The sequence below is a fragment of the Gnatocerus cornutus genome, chromosome 5, assembly GCF_029298725.1.
Source record: "Gnatocerus cornutus isolate USDA-ARS CGAHR chromosome 5, icGnaCorn1.1, whole genome shotgun sequence".
Classification (NCBI taxonomy): domain Eukaryota; kingdom Metazoa; phylum Arthropoda; class Insecta; order Coleoptera; family Tenebrionidae; genus Gnatocerus; species Gnatocerus cornutus.
In genome coordinates, this window is record NC_142237.1 from 4,311,031 (window position 1) to 4,332,629 (window position 21,599).

The following is a 21,599-nucleotide window of genomic DNA, read 5'->3' on the forward strand; positions in this document are numbered from 1 at the left end:
TTTCTTTAGATTCTCGGAATTCTCTAAAGATTTAGTATAATTCCCATTAGGTGTCCTAGATTTTCATCAAATTTTATTTAAAAATTATTTTTTTTATTTTGGTTTATATTCTTTTTCTCCTGAGACCTTATTGATTCTCTCTGTATAACATCTGGATTGTCTTTAAATTCTCCTTGTGTTTTTGTTTTCTTTTTAAATTTTATTTAAATTTTTCTTGTTTTTAGTTTTTTTTTGAGAATTCAACTCACCATAGATTCGACCAATAAGAGACATTTATTTTTTCAAATAGTCCAATCACAACTTTTTTTGGAAATTGTACTGGAGAAGTACAAAGTCAATTCTAAAGTGGAATGGTCTAAATAAAATTCTAAATTTGAAGTCCGTTTTGCTCCATCTGGTACGAATTCAGAGATATTCAAAAAATATTTTTTTTAGGCGACTTAAACTGAAAATGGAATTTTTAGGCTTTAAACGCGGCCTAAAAGTGAGTCTTTTCTGGCCGCAAACATTTTCGGCCGATCTATGGTGGCGCCATCTATCCATAGTCTTGCATATTACATCAAGATCCCGATATTACCCTCAATTTTATAATTATTTGGGTAAAATCAAATCGAAAAACTGCTGTAAAGTGCAACAAAGACGTGTTGAATTATTGAAAATGAACATGTCTAGCAGTGCTGCTGCAATAACATCAAAAAGCACATCAAACCTAATTCATACAAATTGTGAAGCTACACGTGCTGAAACTGCAAATGTAAATAAAGAAAATATGAACTTTTCTGAAGGATTTACAAATATTTACAATTACTCAGTTGTTATAATTGATTAAATCAATAAGTGATAAATATACATTAATTAACTTGTAAATTTAATGATGTCGCCTAAAAAATCTTGTGTGTAACACGGCCAAAAAGTGTCATTTTGCCCTCGCCTTCTTTCTGGCCTCGGCTAGCGCCTCGGCCATTAAAAAAAGGCTCGGCCAAAAAAGAACCACTTTTTGGCCTTGGTACACAAATAGCTATTCTCCAAACGTCACAAAAAATCATTGTTTTTAGTCGTTGTTAGACAATTAAGTAATAAAAAGCGCTTGTTAAGGAAACACTTTTTCTGCCTAGGCAGAAAAATACTTTTTGTGACAGTTAATGTTTAAGACTCACATTTTATATGGCACGATCTTAACTTTGAAACCAATATTTTTTCACAGTAAATGTCATCAGTACAACTACATGCATAGCATCCATGTTTATAGTTCACTCATTGTCGGTCGTGGAACTGAATCAAAAAAAACATTAATAAAATTAATACTATTTTTTATTTTTTGACGATTTCATAAAAATACTATTGTTTAAAAAAATCGTAATTTCTAGACACATATTCATACATGACTTTAATGCTAACGTAGAGCCGAATAATACAATTTAGAAAATTTCTTGATGATTAAAGAGTTTTGAGCTTGCGTACCAAAAAAATTACGGCGGCAATCTTTGGAAGGAATTGTCCAGATTTTTTTCAGAAAACACAATGAGTAACTATTGGAAAATTAGCACAAAACAGGTAGGTGAAAATTTATTTATTTATTTAAAATTTTTTCCGGACAATTTGGTGACAGTAACCGATGAAGATTTCATCAATTTTACGAAAATCTTATCTGAGGCGAAAAATTGATCTAGATTAAATCAAATGAGATTTATTTAAATTATAAAAAAGCGACCAATTACTTTTTAACAGTTGCTATATACTTTTTATCTATGATCTTCCATTTCGACTAGTGAAAACATTTAGACGCGAGGTTTATCGAAAAAAAATTGTGGGTATTTACATATTTTTTTTCGAAATCTTCGAAAATTAACAAAACATGATTTTTTTTTAAATCGCTCCATATTCTTTGTCATGTAACTTCTAAAGATAATAACTTGTTTAACACCGCGTTAGAGAGCAGAAATCTCAACCTTATTTAGAAGAATTCTATACAGAAAAGTGTTAAATAGTTTTTAAAAACCGTTTGTTTTTCCAAATTTTTATTAATTTTTCTTAAATATCCTGCTAAAAACTGGCTCTCCGGGCGACTTCTATAGTTTGTGGGAAAGTTTATGTAATTATCTTTCCAATGATATATTAGAGAGTTTCATAATCCCATAATAAGTTGTTGAGAAAAACTAAATAAATCAAAAGTGCACGTGAGGTGCATTTTTTTAAAAATACAAGGTGTTTATAAATGTTTCTAGCATCAAGGATGACTTTGGAATTTCTGCCGTGCACTATTTTGCCGCTTTGTTTTCATGCTGAATATGTCTAATAACTATCTTGAAAATTATTTATGTTACTTACAGTTTTGTGTTCAAGTTTTTGATTTTCAGGTTTTAAACCACAACTAGAACAGTTTATTTCTTAATTTTTTTTTGTTTACTCCATGTTTAAGGTTAACTGTAAATGTCAGTTGAAAAATCGAAACCCACATCTGTAATGAGCGGCAAATTTCTTTGACATTTCTTAGCCACCCTTGATGCTAGAAACATTTATAAACACATTGTTCTTACTTTACACCCACCAAAATAAACAGGAAAAAATGATCAAAATTGTGTTTATGTCCGATTGTATAAAAATCTATGTTTTACGGTATCGATAAAGTAAAACGGCCGCTTGTCAGTATAAATAAATTAATATCAAAATGCAATTTCACCTCCTGCATGTGTTGTTTACGTTATTCCAGTTCGTTCTTCCATTTTAGTTTTAAGTTTTTTCACTTGCGCTTCAAATATGAACACAGTTCGTTATGATAACACTAAAAGCAGCACACTTTGAAACCGTCAATTTTCGATGCCAAATCTCATTCTTTTCAAAAATAAATAAAATTCTTAATAAAGCAACCAAATAATGAACAAAAATAAATAAAAACCTTAAGTAATAAACAAAATAATAAGTAAATAAATTATTAAAGAATAACAAATTCGAGATTCGAGAAAAAAAATCGATATTGAACTCAATTTCAACAAGAGCACAATTACATCGATCTCTAATACAGTGCAGCTCATTGCTATCGGTCCAATCTCCTGTGCAAATTTTCGAAAATTTTTGGGTGTAAATCAGGCTTTCGTTTCTTTAGGGAGAAAATTAGAGGAAAATTGAATGTAGCGATTTTTGAGGTTAACACGTGGACGTTGAGTATATTAATTAATAACGAAATAAATATTTGTTGCAAAAGAAAGGTTTTAATAGAGATTTAACAAGTTTTGGCAATGTTGTGCAAAGCGATTAGCTTCTACGCATGCCACAGTTGCGTCAAGGTCAAACGCTTTGCTGCCAATTAATTGTTACTGATAAAAATCCCTAGGAGCTGCTGCCAACTTAACATTTTAATGAGTGGACCGATAGTAATGAGCTCTGGTATAGAACAGTTTATTTCTCAAAATTTACTTTGCTCCATGTTTGAGGTTAACTGAAAATATCAGTTGAAAAATCGAAACCCACATTTGTAATGAGCGACAAATTTCTTTGATATTTTGTAGCCACCCTTGATGCTAGAAACATTTATAAACACTTTGTACCTCCAGAGTTCAGGAAGCAATTCTACTTCAGAAATGACTTTTCCACTGTTCTAGTGAAATTTAGGGATAGTAAATAAAAAACATTGGTTACAAACTACCTATATTACGTATTTAGTTCTTGATAATCCTACTTATTTGGTTTAAATGTACTGTTCTGTAAATCCCTGAGCTTATAACATAATCAGTCTATTGCAAAATAATTGAATAAATGTAAAATAACATGTAGATAACAAAAATGGTTTACATGGTTGTACTACAGTTACTATTTTGTACTCAATCTTGAATCAAGTTGTCGGTATATTTTGAAATGTAAATTGACATTTCAGGTACAGAGAAGTGGAAGGAGTCTTAACTTACTCTTAATGTACAGTGGCACAGCTTAGGAACCATAAATAAATAGCAGTAAAACTAATAGCCTTTACAAATGAGGTAGAATTTTGTGATTCCTGCAACTGGTAGTACAGGCGAAACTTAAGAACTAACACTAAATTAAACATAAGCAACGGTCATATGTTACACAAAAACATTACGACGATAAGTAGAAAAGAAGTGGTGTAGTTCTTATTTTACGTAGATGCCATTTAAGTACTCTGTATTGTAGTTCGACGCCATATAAATAAACTGAAATATCGTTAGTTGCAGTCTACGAAAAATATCTCCGAATAAAATTAATAAAAAGTAAAACTTTCAATAAAACACTTCCAAACAGAATCAATCTTGTCATAATTTACATAAAATAATTTAAAAAAACATCCTCAAAATAAAAACAACGCAAAACAATATTAAATATAATAAATACAAATTTTGAATTTGCGTGTGATATAAACAATGGTGTCGTACTACATCCTTTATTTAAAAAGTTACTTAATTTTTTATGGCATTGAAAACATTTTGTAAGTACTCAACTAATAAAAATTTCATGCATTTTTAAACCAAACCTGTTCAATTTCACACATTTTTTAGATGCGAATTTGAAAGGGAATCTAAGGGGCTCCCAACTAGTTTTCTCTTAATTATTCATCGAACACGTACTTCAAGCTAAAGATCCTACAAACGTAAAAATTATATTTTAATATACTAAAATATAACTTCTGATAAATTAGAAACATTCGGTATCAAAATTGTCCACTGGAATTGTTGCCCCGTTTTTAAAGGATCGTGGAATGAAATTTCATCAAAAAGACCATGGGAATTTTGGTGGAGGCGCTGGGCCATTCCGGATCTTTCTAATTAAATTTAAATCCTTTTCACAGCACGATATGTAAATTCGATAGTTTTCAATGTAACTAATAAACTCCTGATTATTGCATTGCACTGGCTTAAATATTTGTAAAATATTTGCACCATTTCATAAATTCTGTACAGATACTGGATACTGTGTTGACTATCTCCTGAATTTGATATCGTCGTCTTTGGGCTTGAATATCTCAAATGAGCAACCTCTTCCAAGAATGCTCACTCGAGAGGTTAAAGACGTTCAACGGTAATTTCCAGGTCCTTGTGAAATCAGTCTTCTCGGTTAGGAAGGAAATTACTGATGAAGTCAATGACAGATAACAGTACACAAGAATTTGTTATTGTTTTTACTTTCTCCGTCTTTATCAACATAATCTAAACAAATTAAGGTCAGTTCATTTACGCGAGTTCTTGTGTGCTGGCATCTATGGAAACGTACTACTCTAATGAACACAAGTCGGGCGTTTCCTCTAATTCGATGATTATTCAGGTTTTGCGATGTCTTCCGAGGTGGCAGCAGCTTCTGATGCGCCGTTTCCGTTATGTTCGCCGGATTTTTGCGGACGCTCCACTCTCGTGGGGCAATCAGCTATGAGGTGATCTTCGCTCTTGCAATTGTGACATCTTTTTGGTTGGGGCCCCATCGTGCATTTAGCTGCAATGTGGTTGGCGAATTCACCACAATTATAGCATCTGCAAATAACTTTCATTAACTCCGATTTTTTTTTCGTTTTGTCTAAATACCTAATTTTTCTAAATCTTTTCTTGGATGCCGGTCGTCGATGTGACCCTCTGCAGTCCGTGTTCTGGGGACCGCTTACTTTGGTAGCTTCCAGGCCTTTGTCAGAGATTTGACACTCGAATTCCACTTCTTCGTCGTCTCCCAAAGAGCGGAATCCGCTCATCTGAATGACGCTCTGGAAAAAACGTCTTTTTGTACTAAGAATGTCAATCAGTTCGCAAATCGATTGAAGGAATGCAATAGTATTTTACATGATTAGTGCGGGAATACAATTTTTGCAGATAAGTGCGACTCTTTCAACACGAGTGCGCCCCGCGCACGAGTGAAGGAATGTCGCACGAATCAGGCAAAATTATTCCCGCACGTCTCTTGTATAACATTTTTTGCACGAAGTTTGTAACAAATTTTCGCCATCATATATAGTTCGCATTTGTTGGTATAAAAAATCAAGTCGCTGAAGTTTCCAGTTGACAGTTGTCAATTCTGTCAAGCAAAAAGTTCAAAAATAAAGATTTGTATTGATTTGTACCATGTCTTCGGAAGAAGAGTTTGAATTCGAGTGTACACCACCCGAAGTGAAAAGTGCGGCAACAGCTGCAATAAACAATTTATTGCCGACAAAATCACGCCCCAGATATGAGAGTACGTTTTCTCAGTTTGTCAAATGGTGCGAAGATAAAAAGATCAAAAGTTACTCTGAAAACGTCTTGGTGGCCTATTTTGAAGAAATAGGTTCTACTAAAAAAACATTGTGGCCAATTTATAGCATGATACGATCTTGCTTGAATATTAAGAAGAATATAGATATCTCGAAATATCCAAAATTGCTTGCCCTTCTTAAAAGGAAAACGGAACATCACATTCCAAAAAAGTCACAAATACTTGAAGGAGAACATATTACAAAATTTTTGACAGAGGCCCCTAACAAAGAATATTTTTTGATGAAAGTGAGTGGTTTGTCTTTATTCAGAAATTTACATTCAAAAATTTAACATTTATATTTTAGACGATTTTGATTATGGGAATTTCTGGAGCCTGCCGCCGAGAAGAAATTTGTAAGATGATGATTGGTGATGTTATCTTTAAAGATGACATAATTTTGGTTTCTATTCCTGAAACAAAAACTAAGGTTAAACGGGAATTTGCCATAACCAAAAGGGAATGGGTCGAAATAATAAAGCAATTTGTGAAATTAAGACTACAAGTTGTGACTGACAACAGGAGACTATTTCTAACTTATCGTGCAGGAAAATGTATAAATTTACCTATTGGTATAAACACCATTGGGAAAATTCCATCATTGATCGCCAAATATCTTGAACTTCCAAACCCTCATCAATATACTGGCCATTGTTTTCGTAGGAGCAGTGCTACTTTATTAGCAAACAAGGGGCTTGACTTTCTAGCCGTTAAAAGACATGGTGGTTGGAAATCTTCCGCAGTAGCGGAGGGATATATCCAAGATTCTTTAAAAAATAAAATAGAAGTAGCAGACACTTTGACAGACACGGAACCTGTAAGATCCAATTCCAACAATTCGTACAATATTAGTAACGCCGTGAGAACTGAAAACACTGCTGGAGTTTCTGGTGTGTCGTTTGCTTCGTGCAGCAACTGCACATTCAACATAAACATCTATAATAATAAAAATTAAAAGTACTGAGTATACTTACTTGATGACCAACATCGATTACTTGAGTATTTGTAAAATAAAACGTTTCACAAAAGCTTAATTTTATTAATCGTTAAAATCATAAAACTTGTTAATGTTATTTTGAGGTTATGTTTTTACAAAAGAGCAACAATTATTAAGTTGCTAATAGATGGCGCTGATGAACTTTTTCTCAAAAAATATTAATTTTCTTGTAATTTGTTAACTTATTTAAATAAATATTAGGGGAAGAGGATCCCAATGCGTGTTTCTTTAAATTTGTAGTAACTGATATTTTCTATATGGCTTCTATGGCAAAATTTTTGCGTGCATGTTCCCGCACTAGTGCTCGAAAGCCTTAGTTACCGGTGATGGTTGCTATGCGCGAAATCGTTGTTCCTGATCTATGAGTGAAAAAATACAATTTCTTATAAGAATAACTGTGAATGACAGTAATGACCTACTCAGGGAGCGTAAAGACATCACTGATTGTGTGCTTGATTTGCTCTGTTCTACTGGTAGCAATAGCAATCAAAAGGTTTTTGGTGGAAACATTCTTAATTCATTAATTTTACGTTGTAGATTAATTTTCTTAATATAACCCTAATACAGTAGAACCTCGATTATCCGGGTGCGGATTATCCGTGCAAGGGTGTTTGTTCGATTATCCGTGCATTACAAAAACGCACAAATCGAAGACCAAATACTTCGGATTTTCGCTTCCAATGTCAGAAAAGTTAAAATTTGGAATTTCACGGGTAACAGTTGGTGTAGTTAATGAAATTCAAGTGCAGAGAGAAAAAACAAAATTATGAGTTAAAATTTCTGTCTTTGCATAGTAAAGTTCGCAAACATTAAGAAAATTGCTTTTGCAATGAAAACCTTCTTCATAACTAAGGAAACTGAAAACTCAAGTGGCAGAGAAAATTTTGGGACCAAAAAAGAAATAAATAAAAGTACCAGATTTTTTTTACTAGGTTCAAAATAGTTACTTTTATGTACGTAATATGTCTGATAAGAGTTGATTGTTTCAATTTTGTTCAATGACGGTTTTGTAGATTTCGAGCTCTTTGAAAATTCAAGCCAGAAAACATCGAAAATCAGCGAGAAATCGTCCTTTTGCATCGAAATATGCGGATTTCTCTAAGAATTTTGATGATTTCGTGCAGATTTCTGCTGTTTTCTTGCAATTCAGTCGTTAAATCTTTATAAAAAATGACGGTTTTGTAGATTTCGAGCTCTTCTTTGCAAATTCAAGCCAGAAAACATCGAAAATCAGCGAGAAATCGTCCTTTTGCATCGAAATATGCGGATTTCTCTAAGAATTTTGACGATTTCGTGCAGATTTCTGCTGTTTTCTTGCAACTCAGTCGTTAAATCTTGATAAAAAATGACGGTTTTGTAGATTTCGAGCTCTTCTTTGCAAATTCAAGCCAGAAAACATCGAAAATCAGCGAGAAATCGTCCTTTTGCATCGAAATATGCGGATTTCTCTAAGAATTTTGACGATTTCGTGCAGATTTCTGCTGTTTTCTTGCAACTCAGTCGTTAAATCTTGATAAAAAATGACGGTTTTGTAGATTTCGAGCTCTTCTTTGCAAATTCAAGCCAGAAAACATCGAAAATCAGCGAGAAATCGTCCTTTTGCATCGAAATATGCGGATTTCTCTAAGAATTTTGATGATTTCGTGCAGATCTCTGCTGTTTTCTTGCAATTCAGTCGTTAAATCTTGATAAAAATTGATGGTTTTGTAGATTTCGAGCTCTTCTTTGCAAATTGAAGCCAGAAAACATCGAAAATCAGCGAGAAATCGTCCTTTTGCATCGAAATATGCGGATTTCTCTAAGAATTTTGACGATTTCGTGCAGATTTCTGCTGTTTTCTTGCAACTCAGTCGTTAAATCTTGATAAAAAATGACGGTTTTGTAGATTTCGAGCTCTTCTTTGCAAATTCAAGCCAGAAAACATCGAAAATCAGCGAAAAATCGTCGTTTTGCATCGAAATATGCGGATTTCTCTAAGAATTTTGATGATTTCGTGCAGATCTCTGCTGTTTTCTTGCAATTCAGTCGTTAAATCTTGATAAAAATTGATGGTTTTGTAGATTTCGAGCTCTTCTTTGCAAATTGAAGCCAGAAAACATCGAAAATCAGCGAGAAATCGTCCTTTTGCATCGAAATATGCGGATTTCTCTAAGAATTTTGACGATTTCGTGCAGATTTCTGCTGTTTTCTTGCAATTCAGCCGTTGAAACTTGACAAAAAGTGATGGTTTTGTAGATTTCGAGCTCTTATTTGCAAATTCAAGCCAGAAAACATCGAAAATCAGCGAGAAATCGTCCTTTTGCATCGAAATATGCGGATTTCTCTAAGAATTTTGACGATTTCGTGCAGATTTCTGCTGTTTTCTTGCAACTCAGTCGTTAAATCTTGATAAAAATTGATGGTTTTGTAGATTTCGAGCTCTTCTTTGCGAATTCAAGCCAGAAAACAACAGGTTTTTTTTTTATATTTTGAATTAAAAAAACGTTCCAAATAGTTCTGTTGCCTTAAAACGTATGTTTATTGAATAACTTGATTATCCGTGTTTTTCGATTATCTGTGCAGGGCCTTAGTCTGTCAAATTACACCAATCTGTCAAAAGTGTCAAAAAGTGTCAAAAACAGGAAAAAAGTTCGGGTGTTTTAATAAATTGTGCACGAAACGTCATACGCATCTCTAGTCGAAAGAGCGATTACGCCCTTAAACCAATTAAGGTACTTCTTCGTCGGGCGTCAACTTTTGTCTGCAGGCGTGATCTATCTTTTTCGGTCCTCTGTATGTAAATTATTACTTTTTTATTAAAAGTTGAAGTCCGGTTTACAGAAACTAAATTAAGCGTTTAATTCAGAATTAATAATTAAGACTCTGCCAAAGTACCATGTGACTGTTTTTCCGCCAATCAAATGTCAGCAATTATCAAAAATTACTATAGTTGCGATATCAACTTAATCGTAATCAAATTATTGTATAAACTAGCCCTAAAACTATTTAACCAAGTAAAAAAAATCAAGTCACTAGTCTACTAGTTACTATTTTATACAGAAGTGAAGTACTTGAACAGAACTAAATTAAATAAATTAATTGATAATAACATCTTCTTTTTTACAGTGTGATGAAAAAAAGGCGCCCGTGCTACCTATCATGTTGCAGCTAATTCTTTCCAGAGCCCAAAATTGAAAACCAAAACGAAATTTGTGCTTTTAACTAAGATAGAAGCTTTCTTTTATAAACCATAAAACTCTGTTTGGATAAACTTTTTATAAGAATTACATATTTAGACATCACATTTTTTTACAGTTAATGATATTCTGAGTCAAAAAACGGACAAAAAATGCTTTAAACTAAGTTTCTTGAACTAATAAAAGTGCTATTTCTTAACTTAGTAGAATTTTTTTCAATGTTGCAACATTGTAAAGCTCTTAGTATTAGTTGCTTAGTTACGAAGACTGCCGAATGTAAAATTTTATTAGAAAGGATTGAGCGGCATTGCCAAGTTTTTCCTTTGAAAAAAATCCATATTGTGAAAAGAATGGGTTTTAATTAATTTTGCTTTGATTTCTGAGATGGTTTATCTGAAGAGGACATGGTGTTTCCACTCATGGGCCCCTTTTTTATCACCCTGTATAATAATAGATATAATAATATCTACGATCCTTTGAAAAATTGACATTTTTAGTATACACTCCCAAAAAAGGCTATTTTACGGACTCAATTCCAAAAAGTTGCCATGACAACTAATAAGCCTTAGTGGTTTAATACAACTATTAAACAACGTTATTTGATCTAATCAATATGTAATAGATTACTAGGTTTGTAAGTAAATCTAATACAATTTTCTTCGCGTTTTCGGTAATTCTTTCAGGACTTTAGGCAAAATCGTCATTTTTTGTGTTTATTTTAAACAATCTGATGGTTACTATGATGGTTTACGGTAACCAAAATCTTCGCTAAAATCCAAAGCGCACGGTTTTCTAAAAAATATTTAATCATTCATAGGAAGAGGCTTGAATGTATCTTTTGAGAGAGTTAAATAAAAAAAATTTGTTTGTAACACATTCCTAAAAAGTTTTTGCGAACAATATCAAAAACATCAAAGATTAGTCCGCAAAAACAGTATTTTAGGTACTTATAAGAAATGTAACTATTTTTGAACAGACATTTCTTCAAAAAATCAGATGTTAAATTTTATTTATTTGACATTAAACTGTTGATGGATTTTTAATATAAATTACACGTGTAAGCACCCTCTTTATCGCGTGGCTTTCAAAACACTTGGAAATTCTTGTTTTAAACCAACCTCTCGAGCAATATTTAATAAAATAAAAACGAAAAATACGTTTGATAGGTAAGGTAAATGTCCCAGTCGCTAATCACTTAAACGACTAGAGCTTTAACAGCATTGTTTAAAAATTAAAAATCAACATGACATCCACATGCATGTTAATAAAAAGATGATTGCTTATTTCATTATACTTTTCATCAATGTTTCACTTTAAAATAATGTTGTTTTAAAGGAATCAATAGTGAAAAGAATTTTTTATATTATTTATATTTTTATTCAATTTTGACATTTAAACAGTCGCTTATTTTGCTGTTAGTAGGCCACTAAAGCTTTGGTTTATCCGCTAGCGGTATAAAAATTTTAATCCACAAGCAATATACACATTTTATTTTGCTGTTTTGAAACCATGGTTATGATAGCGCCTTGCTACTCTCTCCATCCAAGAAACTTTTAATACGCTTTTGTATAAGCATCTCGACTCTTTAATGAAAGCAAGTTTTGGATTATTTCTTCGGAATCTTGCATGATTTTTGAACTTTTGGTGAAATTTTTGACAATTTTTAGCTTCTTTGAAACTGCACATGCACATCTGATATTGTAATAGTTATTTACAATCGCGTGTGGTAACTTAATTTTACAGCGCGAAATCAGTTTGAAGCACGACGGCGTAGCGATTGAGCGCTGTAAAATGGTTTATGTCTTACCGTTTAATTATTGGCTCTTTATGGCTCGGATTTGCGGTACGTTAGAGGTACAATTACGCCCTTGGGCATTAAGGTGTCATAGCAACCTCACAACAAACAGCGACTGGCTACGAATCAACTTGCTTTCTTTGCCCGCCATATTCAAATTGCATTTAAACTTAATTATCATCAAACAGTCAAATTCAAAAGGTACCGTAATAAATAAACTGGTCGTAATGTTTTTTTTGTCCTTAATTCTCCGTTTTGAGAAAACACATTCTGCTTTGCAGTTCGCTGAGTTGCATACCTATGCTCCGCTGTGCGCGCGTGTTTTTTTGAGGTTATGTCAAATAGGTTATCCATGTTGTGAATTTTTCGTATTCTTTATCGTATAAATCTTTAGATTTTGTTGGCAATAAACTTTCAGTGGCTTTTGCAGCGTTTTCAACAATTTTAGATGGAATTTTATCTGCCATATTGATACGCTTTCAATTGTTTTGCAAAGCGTTCTAAGATTAATTTCATTGACATGACACTATTTTAATAACAATAATAAAAATAATGCCAATAACATAGTTCCTAGTAATTAACGAATTAACTAATGATTAATAAATTAAAAATCAACTGCAATAGTATTTTGTGGTTTCAATTATCGCAAATAAACAGTGTAGAAATCAAAAATTGTATATAAAGCCATTAGTAATTAAAAAGTCTTTATGTAGATTCAAGAACAGAAATTTCTATTTGTGGAAAAATTATTTATTTTTGAAAAATCAATATTTATTGGTAAGACATAAAACGTTGTATGTACCACGGGCATAACTTGATGTTTATGTATTTCGGGTAACTTACAAAGTCTCGGGCCGAAGGCCCTCGACCTTGTAATCTAGTTGCCCTCGAACATAGACATTCACATTATGCCCTTAATACATAAATAACTATATCGCACAAGAGTTGTATTAAACATTTTGGCCGAAAAATTTTAATTTAAATAATTGGGTTTTTCAAAATTCATGAGAACTGTCACATCTGACATTTATAAATTTTATCATCTGTCAATTCTGTCAATTTTGTAGTTGGTGCACAAAAAGTACACAAGATGGCGCTGTATAAAAAAACGTTTTAATATTATTTTAAAAATAGAAATATTGTCTTAATTGAGATAATAATTTAGGTAGATTCCACTTTGGTGATCAATCTTCATTATGGTAAAGTGATTTTAATTTATAAACGCATATGAAGAGCAGACGATTTGGGCAATTTTTACCGCACGGCGTGTGTAAACGTCCAGGTCGCTTGTAAATCTAGTGTTTCCGAAGATGTCAATTGAATGTTAATTTGACGTTTACAATTCATGAGGCCAAAAACGAATTTTTACGCTCATAAAATTTTTATTTGGTAGCTGTCAATTCTGACGTTTCTCGAATGTGAACTTTTTCAATCACTATTTTTGGGGTTAGGGTGGTCAAAATTGAATAAAAGTTTGTATTACACGCGCGCCTAAATTGAATGTTTAACTTGCAGTCATTAAAACGCGCGAGCCTTCGGCTCTTGCGTTTTAAAGTGACTGCTTGTTAAACATTCATTTTAGACGCTTGTATAATAAATAACTATTATAATGCTTTGCTCGTGTCCTAGTATTTAAAAATTGCCTCTAAAAGGTAATTGTTTTGTATGGATTTTGATGTCTTATCCTTATATTGCAATATTTCGAACTTACTTATAGAGCCAACATGAGTTTTCTTCAAATTTAAAATACTATGCTATTCGATTTCAAATTTGCGCCAAACATTAGGCATTTTCTTGCTGATTTTAACTCTTTCTTTCTACTTTGGAAATTAGAATGCTTTTTTTAATAACCCTAAATATGTGTAGATATCGCAGACATTTAAAATTATCCCTTCGCTTTCTTATTTTAAATGTTTTTTTGCAAATATTATTAACCATTAGAACAAAATTCAGCACTGGTAAATTTTCCTTACTTATTACTTGTCCGATTATTTAGAAATATGGAGCGCGTAGTCAAATTCTCTGTGGAAAACAATATTTTATAATTTTAAGTTTTTTTTTAATTAAAAAAAGATATGAATAATGCTATTTGTAAATTAATTAGTATTATTAATTTAACCACAAACTTCAATAAACTTGCAGTTGAGAGCAGATGGTCCGAATTTAATGAACCAAATTTTATAAGAAATTATGGGGTAAATAGGGTAAAGCTGCACAATTCGTTACACCGCACCGCAGCAGCCACCATGCATTAATATAAAAAACAGGTAGGTATTGAGTAAAAATGCGATGTTAAGTTGTAGGCATATATTCGATTTGTAATTCATAATCGTTCTAAAAGTAAAATGTACGTTTTTAGAGATGTTACGTTTAGGTGCTTTCGAAAAATTGTGAGATTATCATTTATTAAAGTTAGTCATTAATATTTTCCTCTGTTGAACTGGCTGAGTTACCACATGAATTAAAAGAAATAAAACAGAAATAACGATAATCGACAATTTTAATTATTATGTTATGTCCATGGATTGAATTGGAATGAACATTTTTGTAAAATTTGAATATATAGGTACATTTATTGCAATTTAAATAAAATGGATATTTAAAAATCCGACTACAAACAATATGACTACTCAAACTTTGTGAAATTTGACTTAAGTATTTGTGCATTGTAACCCTCATTTGATCTAGTATATTCTTAACTAAGGCATCTGAGGGTACTTTTTACACTGCTATTATATGTTGCCAAATGCTAAATCTGACATGAGGAGGTAAAAAATTATTAGATATTCACTCTTTTGAGATTGTTAGCATCTTACTTTCGGCTCTTCTTAATTCAAAAAGGTAAGTTTTCTGTTATTACTTAATTACTCATATTTTTTTTCAATTTTATTTTTACATCTTATTATTGTTTTTTTTTAAATACAGAATTGATTGATGATGCTTTTTGTGTAAATATGGCTGAAAATTTAATGTTTATATTATTATTATTATATTATATTAACCAACACTTTTTTGAGTGAGTGTTTTTAAAGAGTTTTTAATAAAGTAGACTAAAATTTCTGATAATCAAAACTAAATGTTTCGCAGCCACATTTTGGATTCAAATACACATAGTGGCTACAAAATTTGCCAAACCTCTGCGACAAATGAGGAGGAAACTAACATGATCTAATCAGACACTTCTTAGAAACTGCATTACCTATCTGCACTAACACGTTTCAATACTTTTTTTAAAAACACTATAAGCTAGTTAAGTTTAAGCACTATAAGATGATTTAATATGTAACTTTTTTGTGCCTGAAAGTGCTTTTAAAATTGTCCTTTAAACATAAAAGCGCAACTTTAACACAATTAGATTTTCCGGTCCAATAAACTCACGGAACACAAGTCCTCGAAACAGAGTTTACTGAATTTAATAACAATTCACCCATAAGTTGACTTAAAATTTACGGAACAACTTCACTGACATGCAGTTTAAAAAGAAAATGAGTTTCCCACGGTTACGTAAAGGGTTTGTTAGCCACTTCATCTACTTAAACGTTTTATGCACAACGCAATTCATTAAATAACCCTGAAAAAATAATTAATTGAAATAATAATAATTTTGACAAAAAAATTTAAATTGTCGCTGATATGTTTGATTTAATTGTCATCAAGCGTTGCTCATTATTGTTTTACTACCCAGCAGTTTTTACGGTTTGCTGGGCTATTTTTTCTATTTGTACGGGTCGTAGGTGACTTGTGTAGTCAAATTTTCAACAACGGGAACTAACAAAAAGACGTAAAATGTCAATTTTGATAACGTAGCGCATAATAGCTATTTGTGTACCAAGGCCAAAAAGTGGTTCTCTTACGTCTTTGTTGCACTTTACAGCAGTTTGTCGCTTTGATTTTACCCAAATAATTACAAAATTGATGTAATATGCAAAACTATGGTTAGTTGGCGCCACCAGAGATCGACCGAAAATGTTTGCGGCCAGAAAAGGCTCACTTTTAGGCCGCTTTTAAGGCCTAAAAATTTTATTTTTAGTTTAAGTCGCCTAAAAATAAATTTTCAGTGACATTTGAATTGGCGATTACATTGGTCAACAAATTTTCCATTGGAGCAGCAGAAAGTCACTCCAAAATTATAGAATTACCTCTTGATTTTGAATTCAAAGCCATTGCACATTACAACTTTTCTCTTCTCCAGTGCAAATATTTCTAAAATTTGTTGACTAGTGTTATTTAGGTGTAATAAATTATTGTTAATAATTTTTGTTATCAAGAAAATTGAAAACAATTTTTTTCAACGATTTCCAACTTTTTAGGCCAGCCATCAAGAAAAACAAACATGTAAATACTTCCTTTGTTTTTAAATTTTTAATAAGCAAGAACAATTTGCATGATACAATGAAAAACAATTATTTTCGTCCTGCATCAATCGAAATTACAATTTTCGACCAGCTAAACAGGGACTAAATCAGGGACTTTTACATCGATTTCGCCAAAAAAACATCGATTTTTAATGCATATTTTTATTTTCAATGTATCATTCAAAATTAATGATTACGGTTTAGATGTATTTATTTTATTTTACCCTCTTGATTTTGGTGATATTTTGTTTGGTTGATTGTCAACGTATATTTTAGAATTTTGTTTATTCTTAATTATCTCGAAATTGTTATTTTTTTTATAATTTATTTATTTATTAGTTTGTTTATTACTTAAGGTTTTTATTTATTTTTGTTTTTCTCGTATTTGTTTATTATTTTGTTGCTTTATTAAGAATTTTATTTATTTTTCTTTTTCACAATAAACTATGCTATATTGAGTTTTTTATTTACTATTTTTCAAAATCGATGTTTTCTCCGATGTATTGGAGATCGATGTAATTTGCTCTTGTTGAAATTGAGTTCAACATCGATTTTTTTTACTCGATGTTCCCAGAAAATTATTTTTTCTGTTCAGCACTAGGTGGCGCGCAACCGGCACAAAAGCCTTTAAAATGTTTAATTTGTAGATTTATCGATATTAAAATGCCGTGTTTAAAAAATAACCTCACATAAAACGAAGCTGTCATTCCGCATAGAATATTATGTCAAATTTAAGTAACGCACTCTTGGATATTAATGAGCAACTTTAAAAGACATGTAGTGTTTTAGCAATGCAGAATGAAAAATGTTGTTATGTTGTATTAAATTTAGAGCTTTTTTTGCCATCATCTTTGGCTACTTTCTTCCTTAAGTGATGTTATTATACAAGGTGTTTATGAAATGTCAAAAAAATTAGCCGCTTATTACAAATGTTGGTTTCGATTTTTTCATTGACATTTAGATTTAACCTCAAACATGGAGCAAAGTAAATTTTGAGAAATAAACTGTTCTAGTTGTGGTTTAAAACCTGAAAATCTAAAACTTGGACACAAAACCGTAACTGAAAAGTCGTAGACGTAAGTGACATTTGAAATAATTGTGAACATAGTTATATTCACTATGAAAACAAAGCGGCAAAATAGTGCACGAAAGAAATTTCAGAGCCACCCTTGATGCTAGAAACATTTATAAACACCTTGTATTAAAATACATAATGCTAATTTTTAGTAATTCATAATATTTGGATGGCAAAAGGAGCCATTTATGCAAGATAAAAAAGCACAATTTTTTATCCTAGGTACACAAACCAACCGTAACCTGATTTTTACGGCGAATGCGAAAATGTAAAATTTTTTTAGTCTCTTGAATTGTAAAGCACACTTTTCCGTTGCACACGACAACATTACCGTACTTTCGCGCTTACGGTGCTAAAAAACTGCGGCAGTGCGGCAAAATCTAAAACGATTCGTGATGATGCATCTAAAAGGCAAATTCTCAAATTTTTCAATGTCTAAACTGGCAGAAAATTTGTACCGCAGCGTTTGCAAAAAAGGACACGTTTGTGCACGTTTGGACACTTTTTTTGCATTTTGCATTAAGAATCTGTGATGGATTTTCGTGTGTCGCTTTTTCCAAATAATGCATGTTATTTCTGGTGAAACGCGAGAAGCGTGTGAGTCTACTTGCTGTTCGCGTTTATCAAAACCGTTTCCCAAACTGGCTATATGAATTACCAAAAAATCTATTTTCAAAAATTTCTCTGCATAACTAATTTTCTTTTGAGCCCAAAATTGAAAACCACCAGAACGAAATATCGTTGGCTTAAGTTGTAAAGTTGCTAAGTCCAAATGCGTTTTCAATTTTATAAAACAGATAACAAAATGGTACAACGTTGAATCCTTTTATGTGTTATTATTTCAGAATTAAGAAACATTCAATTTTCATTTCTCAAAATTTCAACTACCAGATTTGACGACAAATATGTAAAAAATTAAGATTTCTCGACCACGGTTGAAAAAATTCAAAATGGACTTCGATATGCGCTTTTTTAACTAAGACTGAAGCTTTGCTTTTTAAACGATCAAACTCAATTTGGTTAAAAATTTTATAAAAATTTCATTGTCAAAATTACAGTTAAAGATATTCTGTTTCAAAAAAGGAAAAAAAGTGCTTTAAACTTTCAGTGCTATTTGCTTAGAAACTGCCGAATGTAAATTTTTGTTAGAAAGTGTTTTACCTTTGAAAATAAACCGTATATTGTAAACAAAAATAATTAAATTTATGTAAGTATGTACTTAAATTCAATTAATTATTATTTCCCTTGACAAGTAATTAATTTATTGGCAATTGCATTAAGTTTTTTGCTAAATCAACAAAAGTTAACGTATTGCAGTCAATAATCGTACTTAAACTAATTTTAGATAGTGAGAAGTGTTCAAAATTTGGAACAAAACGATACATTTCTCTATTAAGAAATCAGTCGTGTGTGCTATTTGAATCAATTTATTTATCGAATTTGATTGTGCTTTCTGTCTAGTCTGCGACATTTTTTTCCAATTGTTAACATTTATTTAATTATTTAATCTATTCACTTATCTTTCCTAATGTAAGCAAAGGTCTTCAGATTGAAATCTATTTGATTTTCATTCACAACAGCGTGTGAGTACTAAAAAAATTAATTGGGCATCGATTAAGACAAATGAATTCAGTGTGACTGTGAGACACATGAGAAATATTTTGAAGGCATTAAAAGCGACCAAAGGGACTCTTTATTATTCATTATTCAAGACAGTATCAGATTTATTTTGAAAATAAATGATTACATCCTGAATGAAATTCCCTTATGGGTCCGTCGTCCTCCTCTGGAACTAGTTTGAAAAGCTGGTATTTATAAAAAATAGCTGTGTGTATTGAGCCAATCAACATAATAGTCAGGTACTTAACGGGACATGAGAGGGCTTTGTGTGTTACCCTCAATGCGCTTTCCCGTTTTTTACCAACAGGTCCACCCAACAAGTATATTGCCGATTGTTATTATTACTTTTTATTGTGATCTGTACAACTTGTCCGGGCGGGGTGAAACTTGTTAACTGTGATTTATTGTTATATAAATGCCGGTTTTTTATAAACTCGTGTGAAATTTGCATGTTAAAAAAATTCAAAGGACGCATGTGTTACCTATTGTTCCACCCTTAAACGAAACCTATATGTTTCTAATAGTGAATACCCATAACGAGCCTATTGGACACCGAAGGGTCACAGCTCATTTTTTTTTCTTATAAAAATGAAGTCGTTGGACAGTTGGGCCATAAAAGCCGATTAATTTGATTACCTGATGTACGAAAACGTCTTGGCCCCCATCATCTGGGGTAATGAAACCCCATCCTTTTGCTACGTTAAACCATTTGCATTTCCCTCTTCTAAGACCAAAACTAGCTTCCGAACCTCCTTGGCTTGCACTTCCGCCTTCGGATCCTGCAAAAATTACCATGCTTAGAATAATCTAATTAAGTTAACTGCTATTTCTTAATTAAACACCGGAAATTTGAAGTAGAACGTGCTCGTTAGAATGAGGCAGTTTTAAATGATCTTCGACATAATAGACGGGCAATTATGTCCTATATGGTCATTTAAAAAACAGACAGAATCTCGAAAACGGATATAATGTTCATAAATTGTTTGTTTTTACTTTATGCTAACAGAACCGCTACCTACATAGGCTTAGTTTTTCCGAAAATTTCCCGCGCGGGAAAATTGACTTTACCGTCCTGACTGTGTGGATTTAACATTTTTCAAGAAAATTAATACAAAACTCGGCAGTAAAATGTCCCTTGACTCAGGGCTTTGAAATACTCGACACTGATTGGTATTTCAACTAGCTTCTTGTCAGTAATGTGTCATTTTCCTCCCTTTCAAGTAAGTAACTATTACCATATTATTATTAAAATTTAGTAGGTAAACAAATAATCAAAAATCATAGGAGATTTTTCGCTAAAAACGGCAATGACATTTTTGTTGTAGGAAAAGTTTTCTTGGACCGCGAGTGCCTAAAATTCTATCTATTTTAAATACAGGGTCCGACAACACTTGTGTCCACCCCCAAAATCGTCTTTAAAAATAAAGTTACAATTTTGAAAATTTGCATACACTCATAGTTGATAAAGCTCTAGAAGCTGACGCAAAAATTTATTTTTTTATCACGGTTTGGTAGGCGTCGCGACGCCTAAGAAGTATAATTTTTAGCGATTTTTGAGTTTTTGCGGAAATATTCGCGAATTCAATTTTTTTTCAACATAACTGAGATACAAATATCTAAGTTTTTATTTTAAATCTAATGCAAATTGTGTTTAAAATTTGCGAAAAAAACGCTGTTTTATCAAGTTAGTTGTCAAAATTATGACAACGCAACGGCAAACTACGTTTACACCAAAATTTCACAAGTCACTTTATTCACTCTTATGAAGGTCAATTTTGATTAACTCGGGCATGTTGCACTTTATGGACACCAGAAATCGTTAATTAACATCGACAAAGCGACAATTTCACCAAGTAAGACTTTTGTTACAATCTAAAGCGATCCAAAGGATAGATGTCATTTGTGACATAAGATGTTGACAGAACGGTGTAAACGTAGTTCCCAATTTTGACGTAATGAAGTTGGAAACTAACTTGATAAAACAGCATTTTTTTCTTAAATTTTGAAGACAATTTGCATTGAATCTAAAATAACAACTGAGATATGTTTAACACATTTATATTGAAAAAAAAAATAAATTAGGGGTTGGTATTACAAACCTTCACAATTAACTAAAAATTACATTTTTATGGCGTCGCGACGCCAAAATTATCAGAGATAAAAAACAAATTTTTCCATCAGCTTCTAGAGCTTTGTCAACTGTGAGCGTATGCAAAATTTCAAAATTTTATCTTTAAATTTAAAGACGATTTTGGGGGTGGACACAAGTGTTGCCGGACCCTGTATAATGCTTTTATAATCGCTATATTTTTCAAGAACCTCACTCACTGACAATAGCTGTACTCACTGGCAATTTGAC

General features: G+C 31.9%; 2 protein-coding genes and 1 long non-coding RNA gene across 6 annotated transcripts in view; 1 reads left to right on the forward strand and 2 right to left on the reverse strand.

Annotated features, from left to right (window-relative positions):
• Positions 1-4,671: 4,671 nt before the first annotated feature.
• Positions 4,672-21,599, reverse strand: part of LOC148173798 (protein lin-28 homolog) — a 41,164-nt gene continuing 24,236 nt past the window's right edge. For both annotated transcript variants that reach the window (XM_088037033.1, XM_088037034.1), the window contains 3 exons: positions 19,877-20,019; positions 5,526-5,698; positions 4,672-5,474 (listed from right to left, as the gene is read on the reverse strand). In XM_088037033.1, the coding sequence (XP_087893159.1) occupies positions 5,264-5,474; positions 5,526-5,698; positions 19,877-20,019 (527 nt within the window). In that variant the 3' untranslated portion in view covers positions 4,672-5,263. The remainder of the gene's footprint in view (positions 5,475-5,525; positions 5,699-19,876; positions 20,020-21,599) is intronic.
• LOC148173799 (uncharacterized) lies at positions 5,994-7,198 on the forward strand. Its single transcript, XM_088037032.1, has 2 exons — positions 5,994-6,470; positions 6,530-7,198. Exons 1-2 carry the CDS (start codon positions 6,054-6,056, stop codon positions 7,175-7,177), a joined length of 1,065 nt encoding a protein of 354 aa, XP_087893158.1. The 5' UTR covers positions 5,994-6,053; the 3' UTR covers positions 7,178-7,198.
• On the reverse strand, positions 6,458-7,289 carry LOC148173800 (uncharacterized). 3 transcript variants are annotated; one of them, XR_015770167.1, is made up of 4 exons: positions 7,197-7,289; positions 7,038-7,137; positions 6,789-6,989; positions 6,458-6,635 (listed from the first exon to the last, which is right to left on the reverse strand). It is a non-coding gene; the product is annotated as an uncharacterized LOC148173800 (long non-coding RNA). The 3 variants fall into 3 exon arrangements; XR_015770166.1 differs by having other exon boundaries at positions 6,789-7,137; XR_015770168.1 differs by having other exon boundaries at positions 6,789-7,158; positions 7,197-7,288.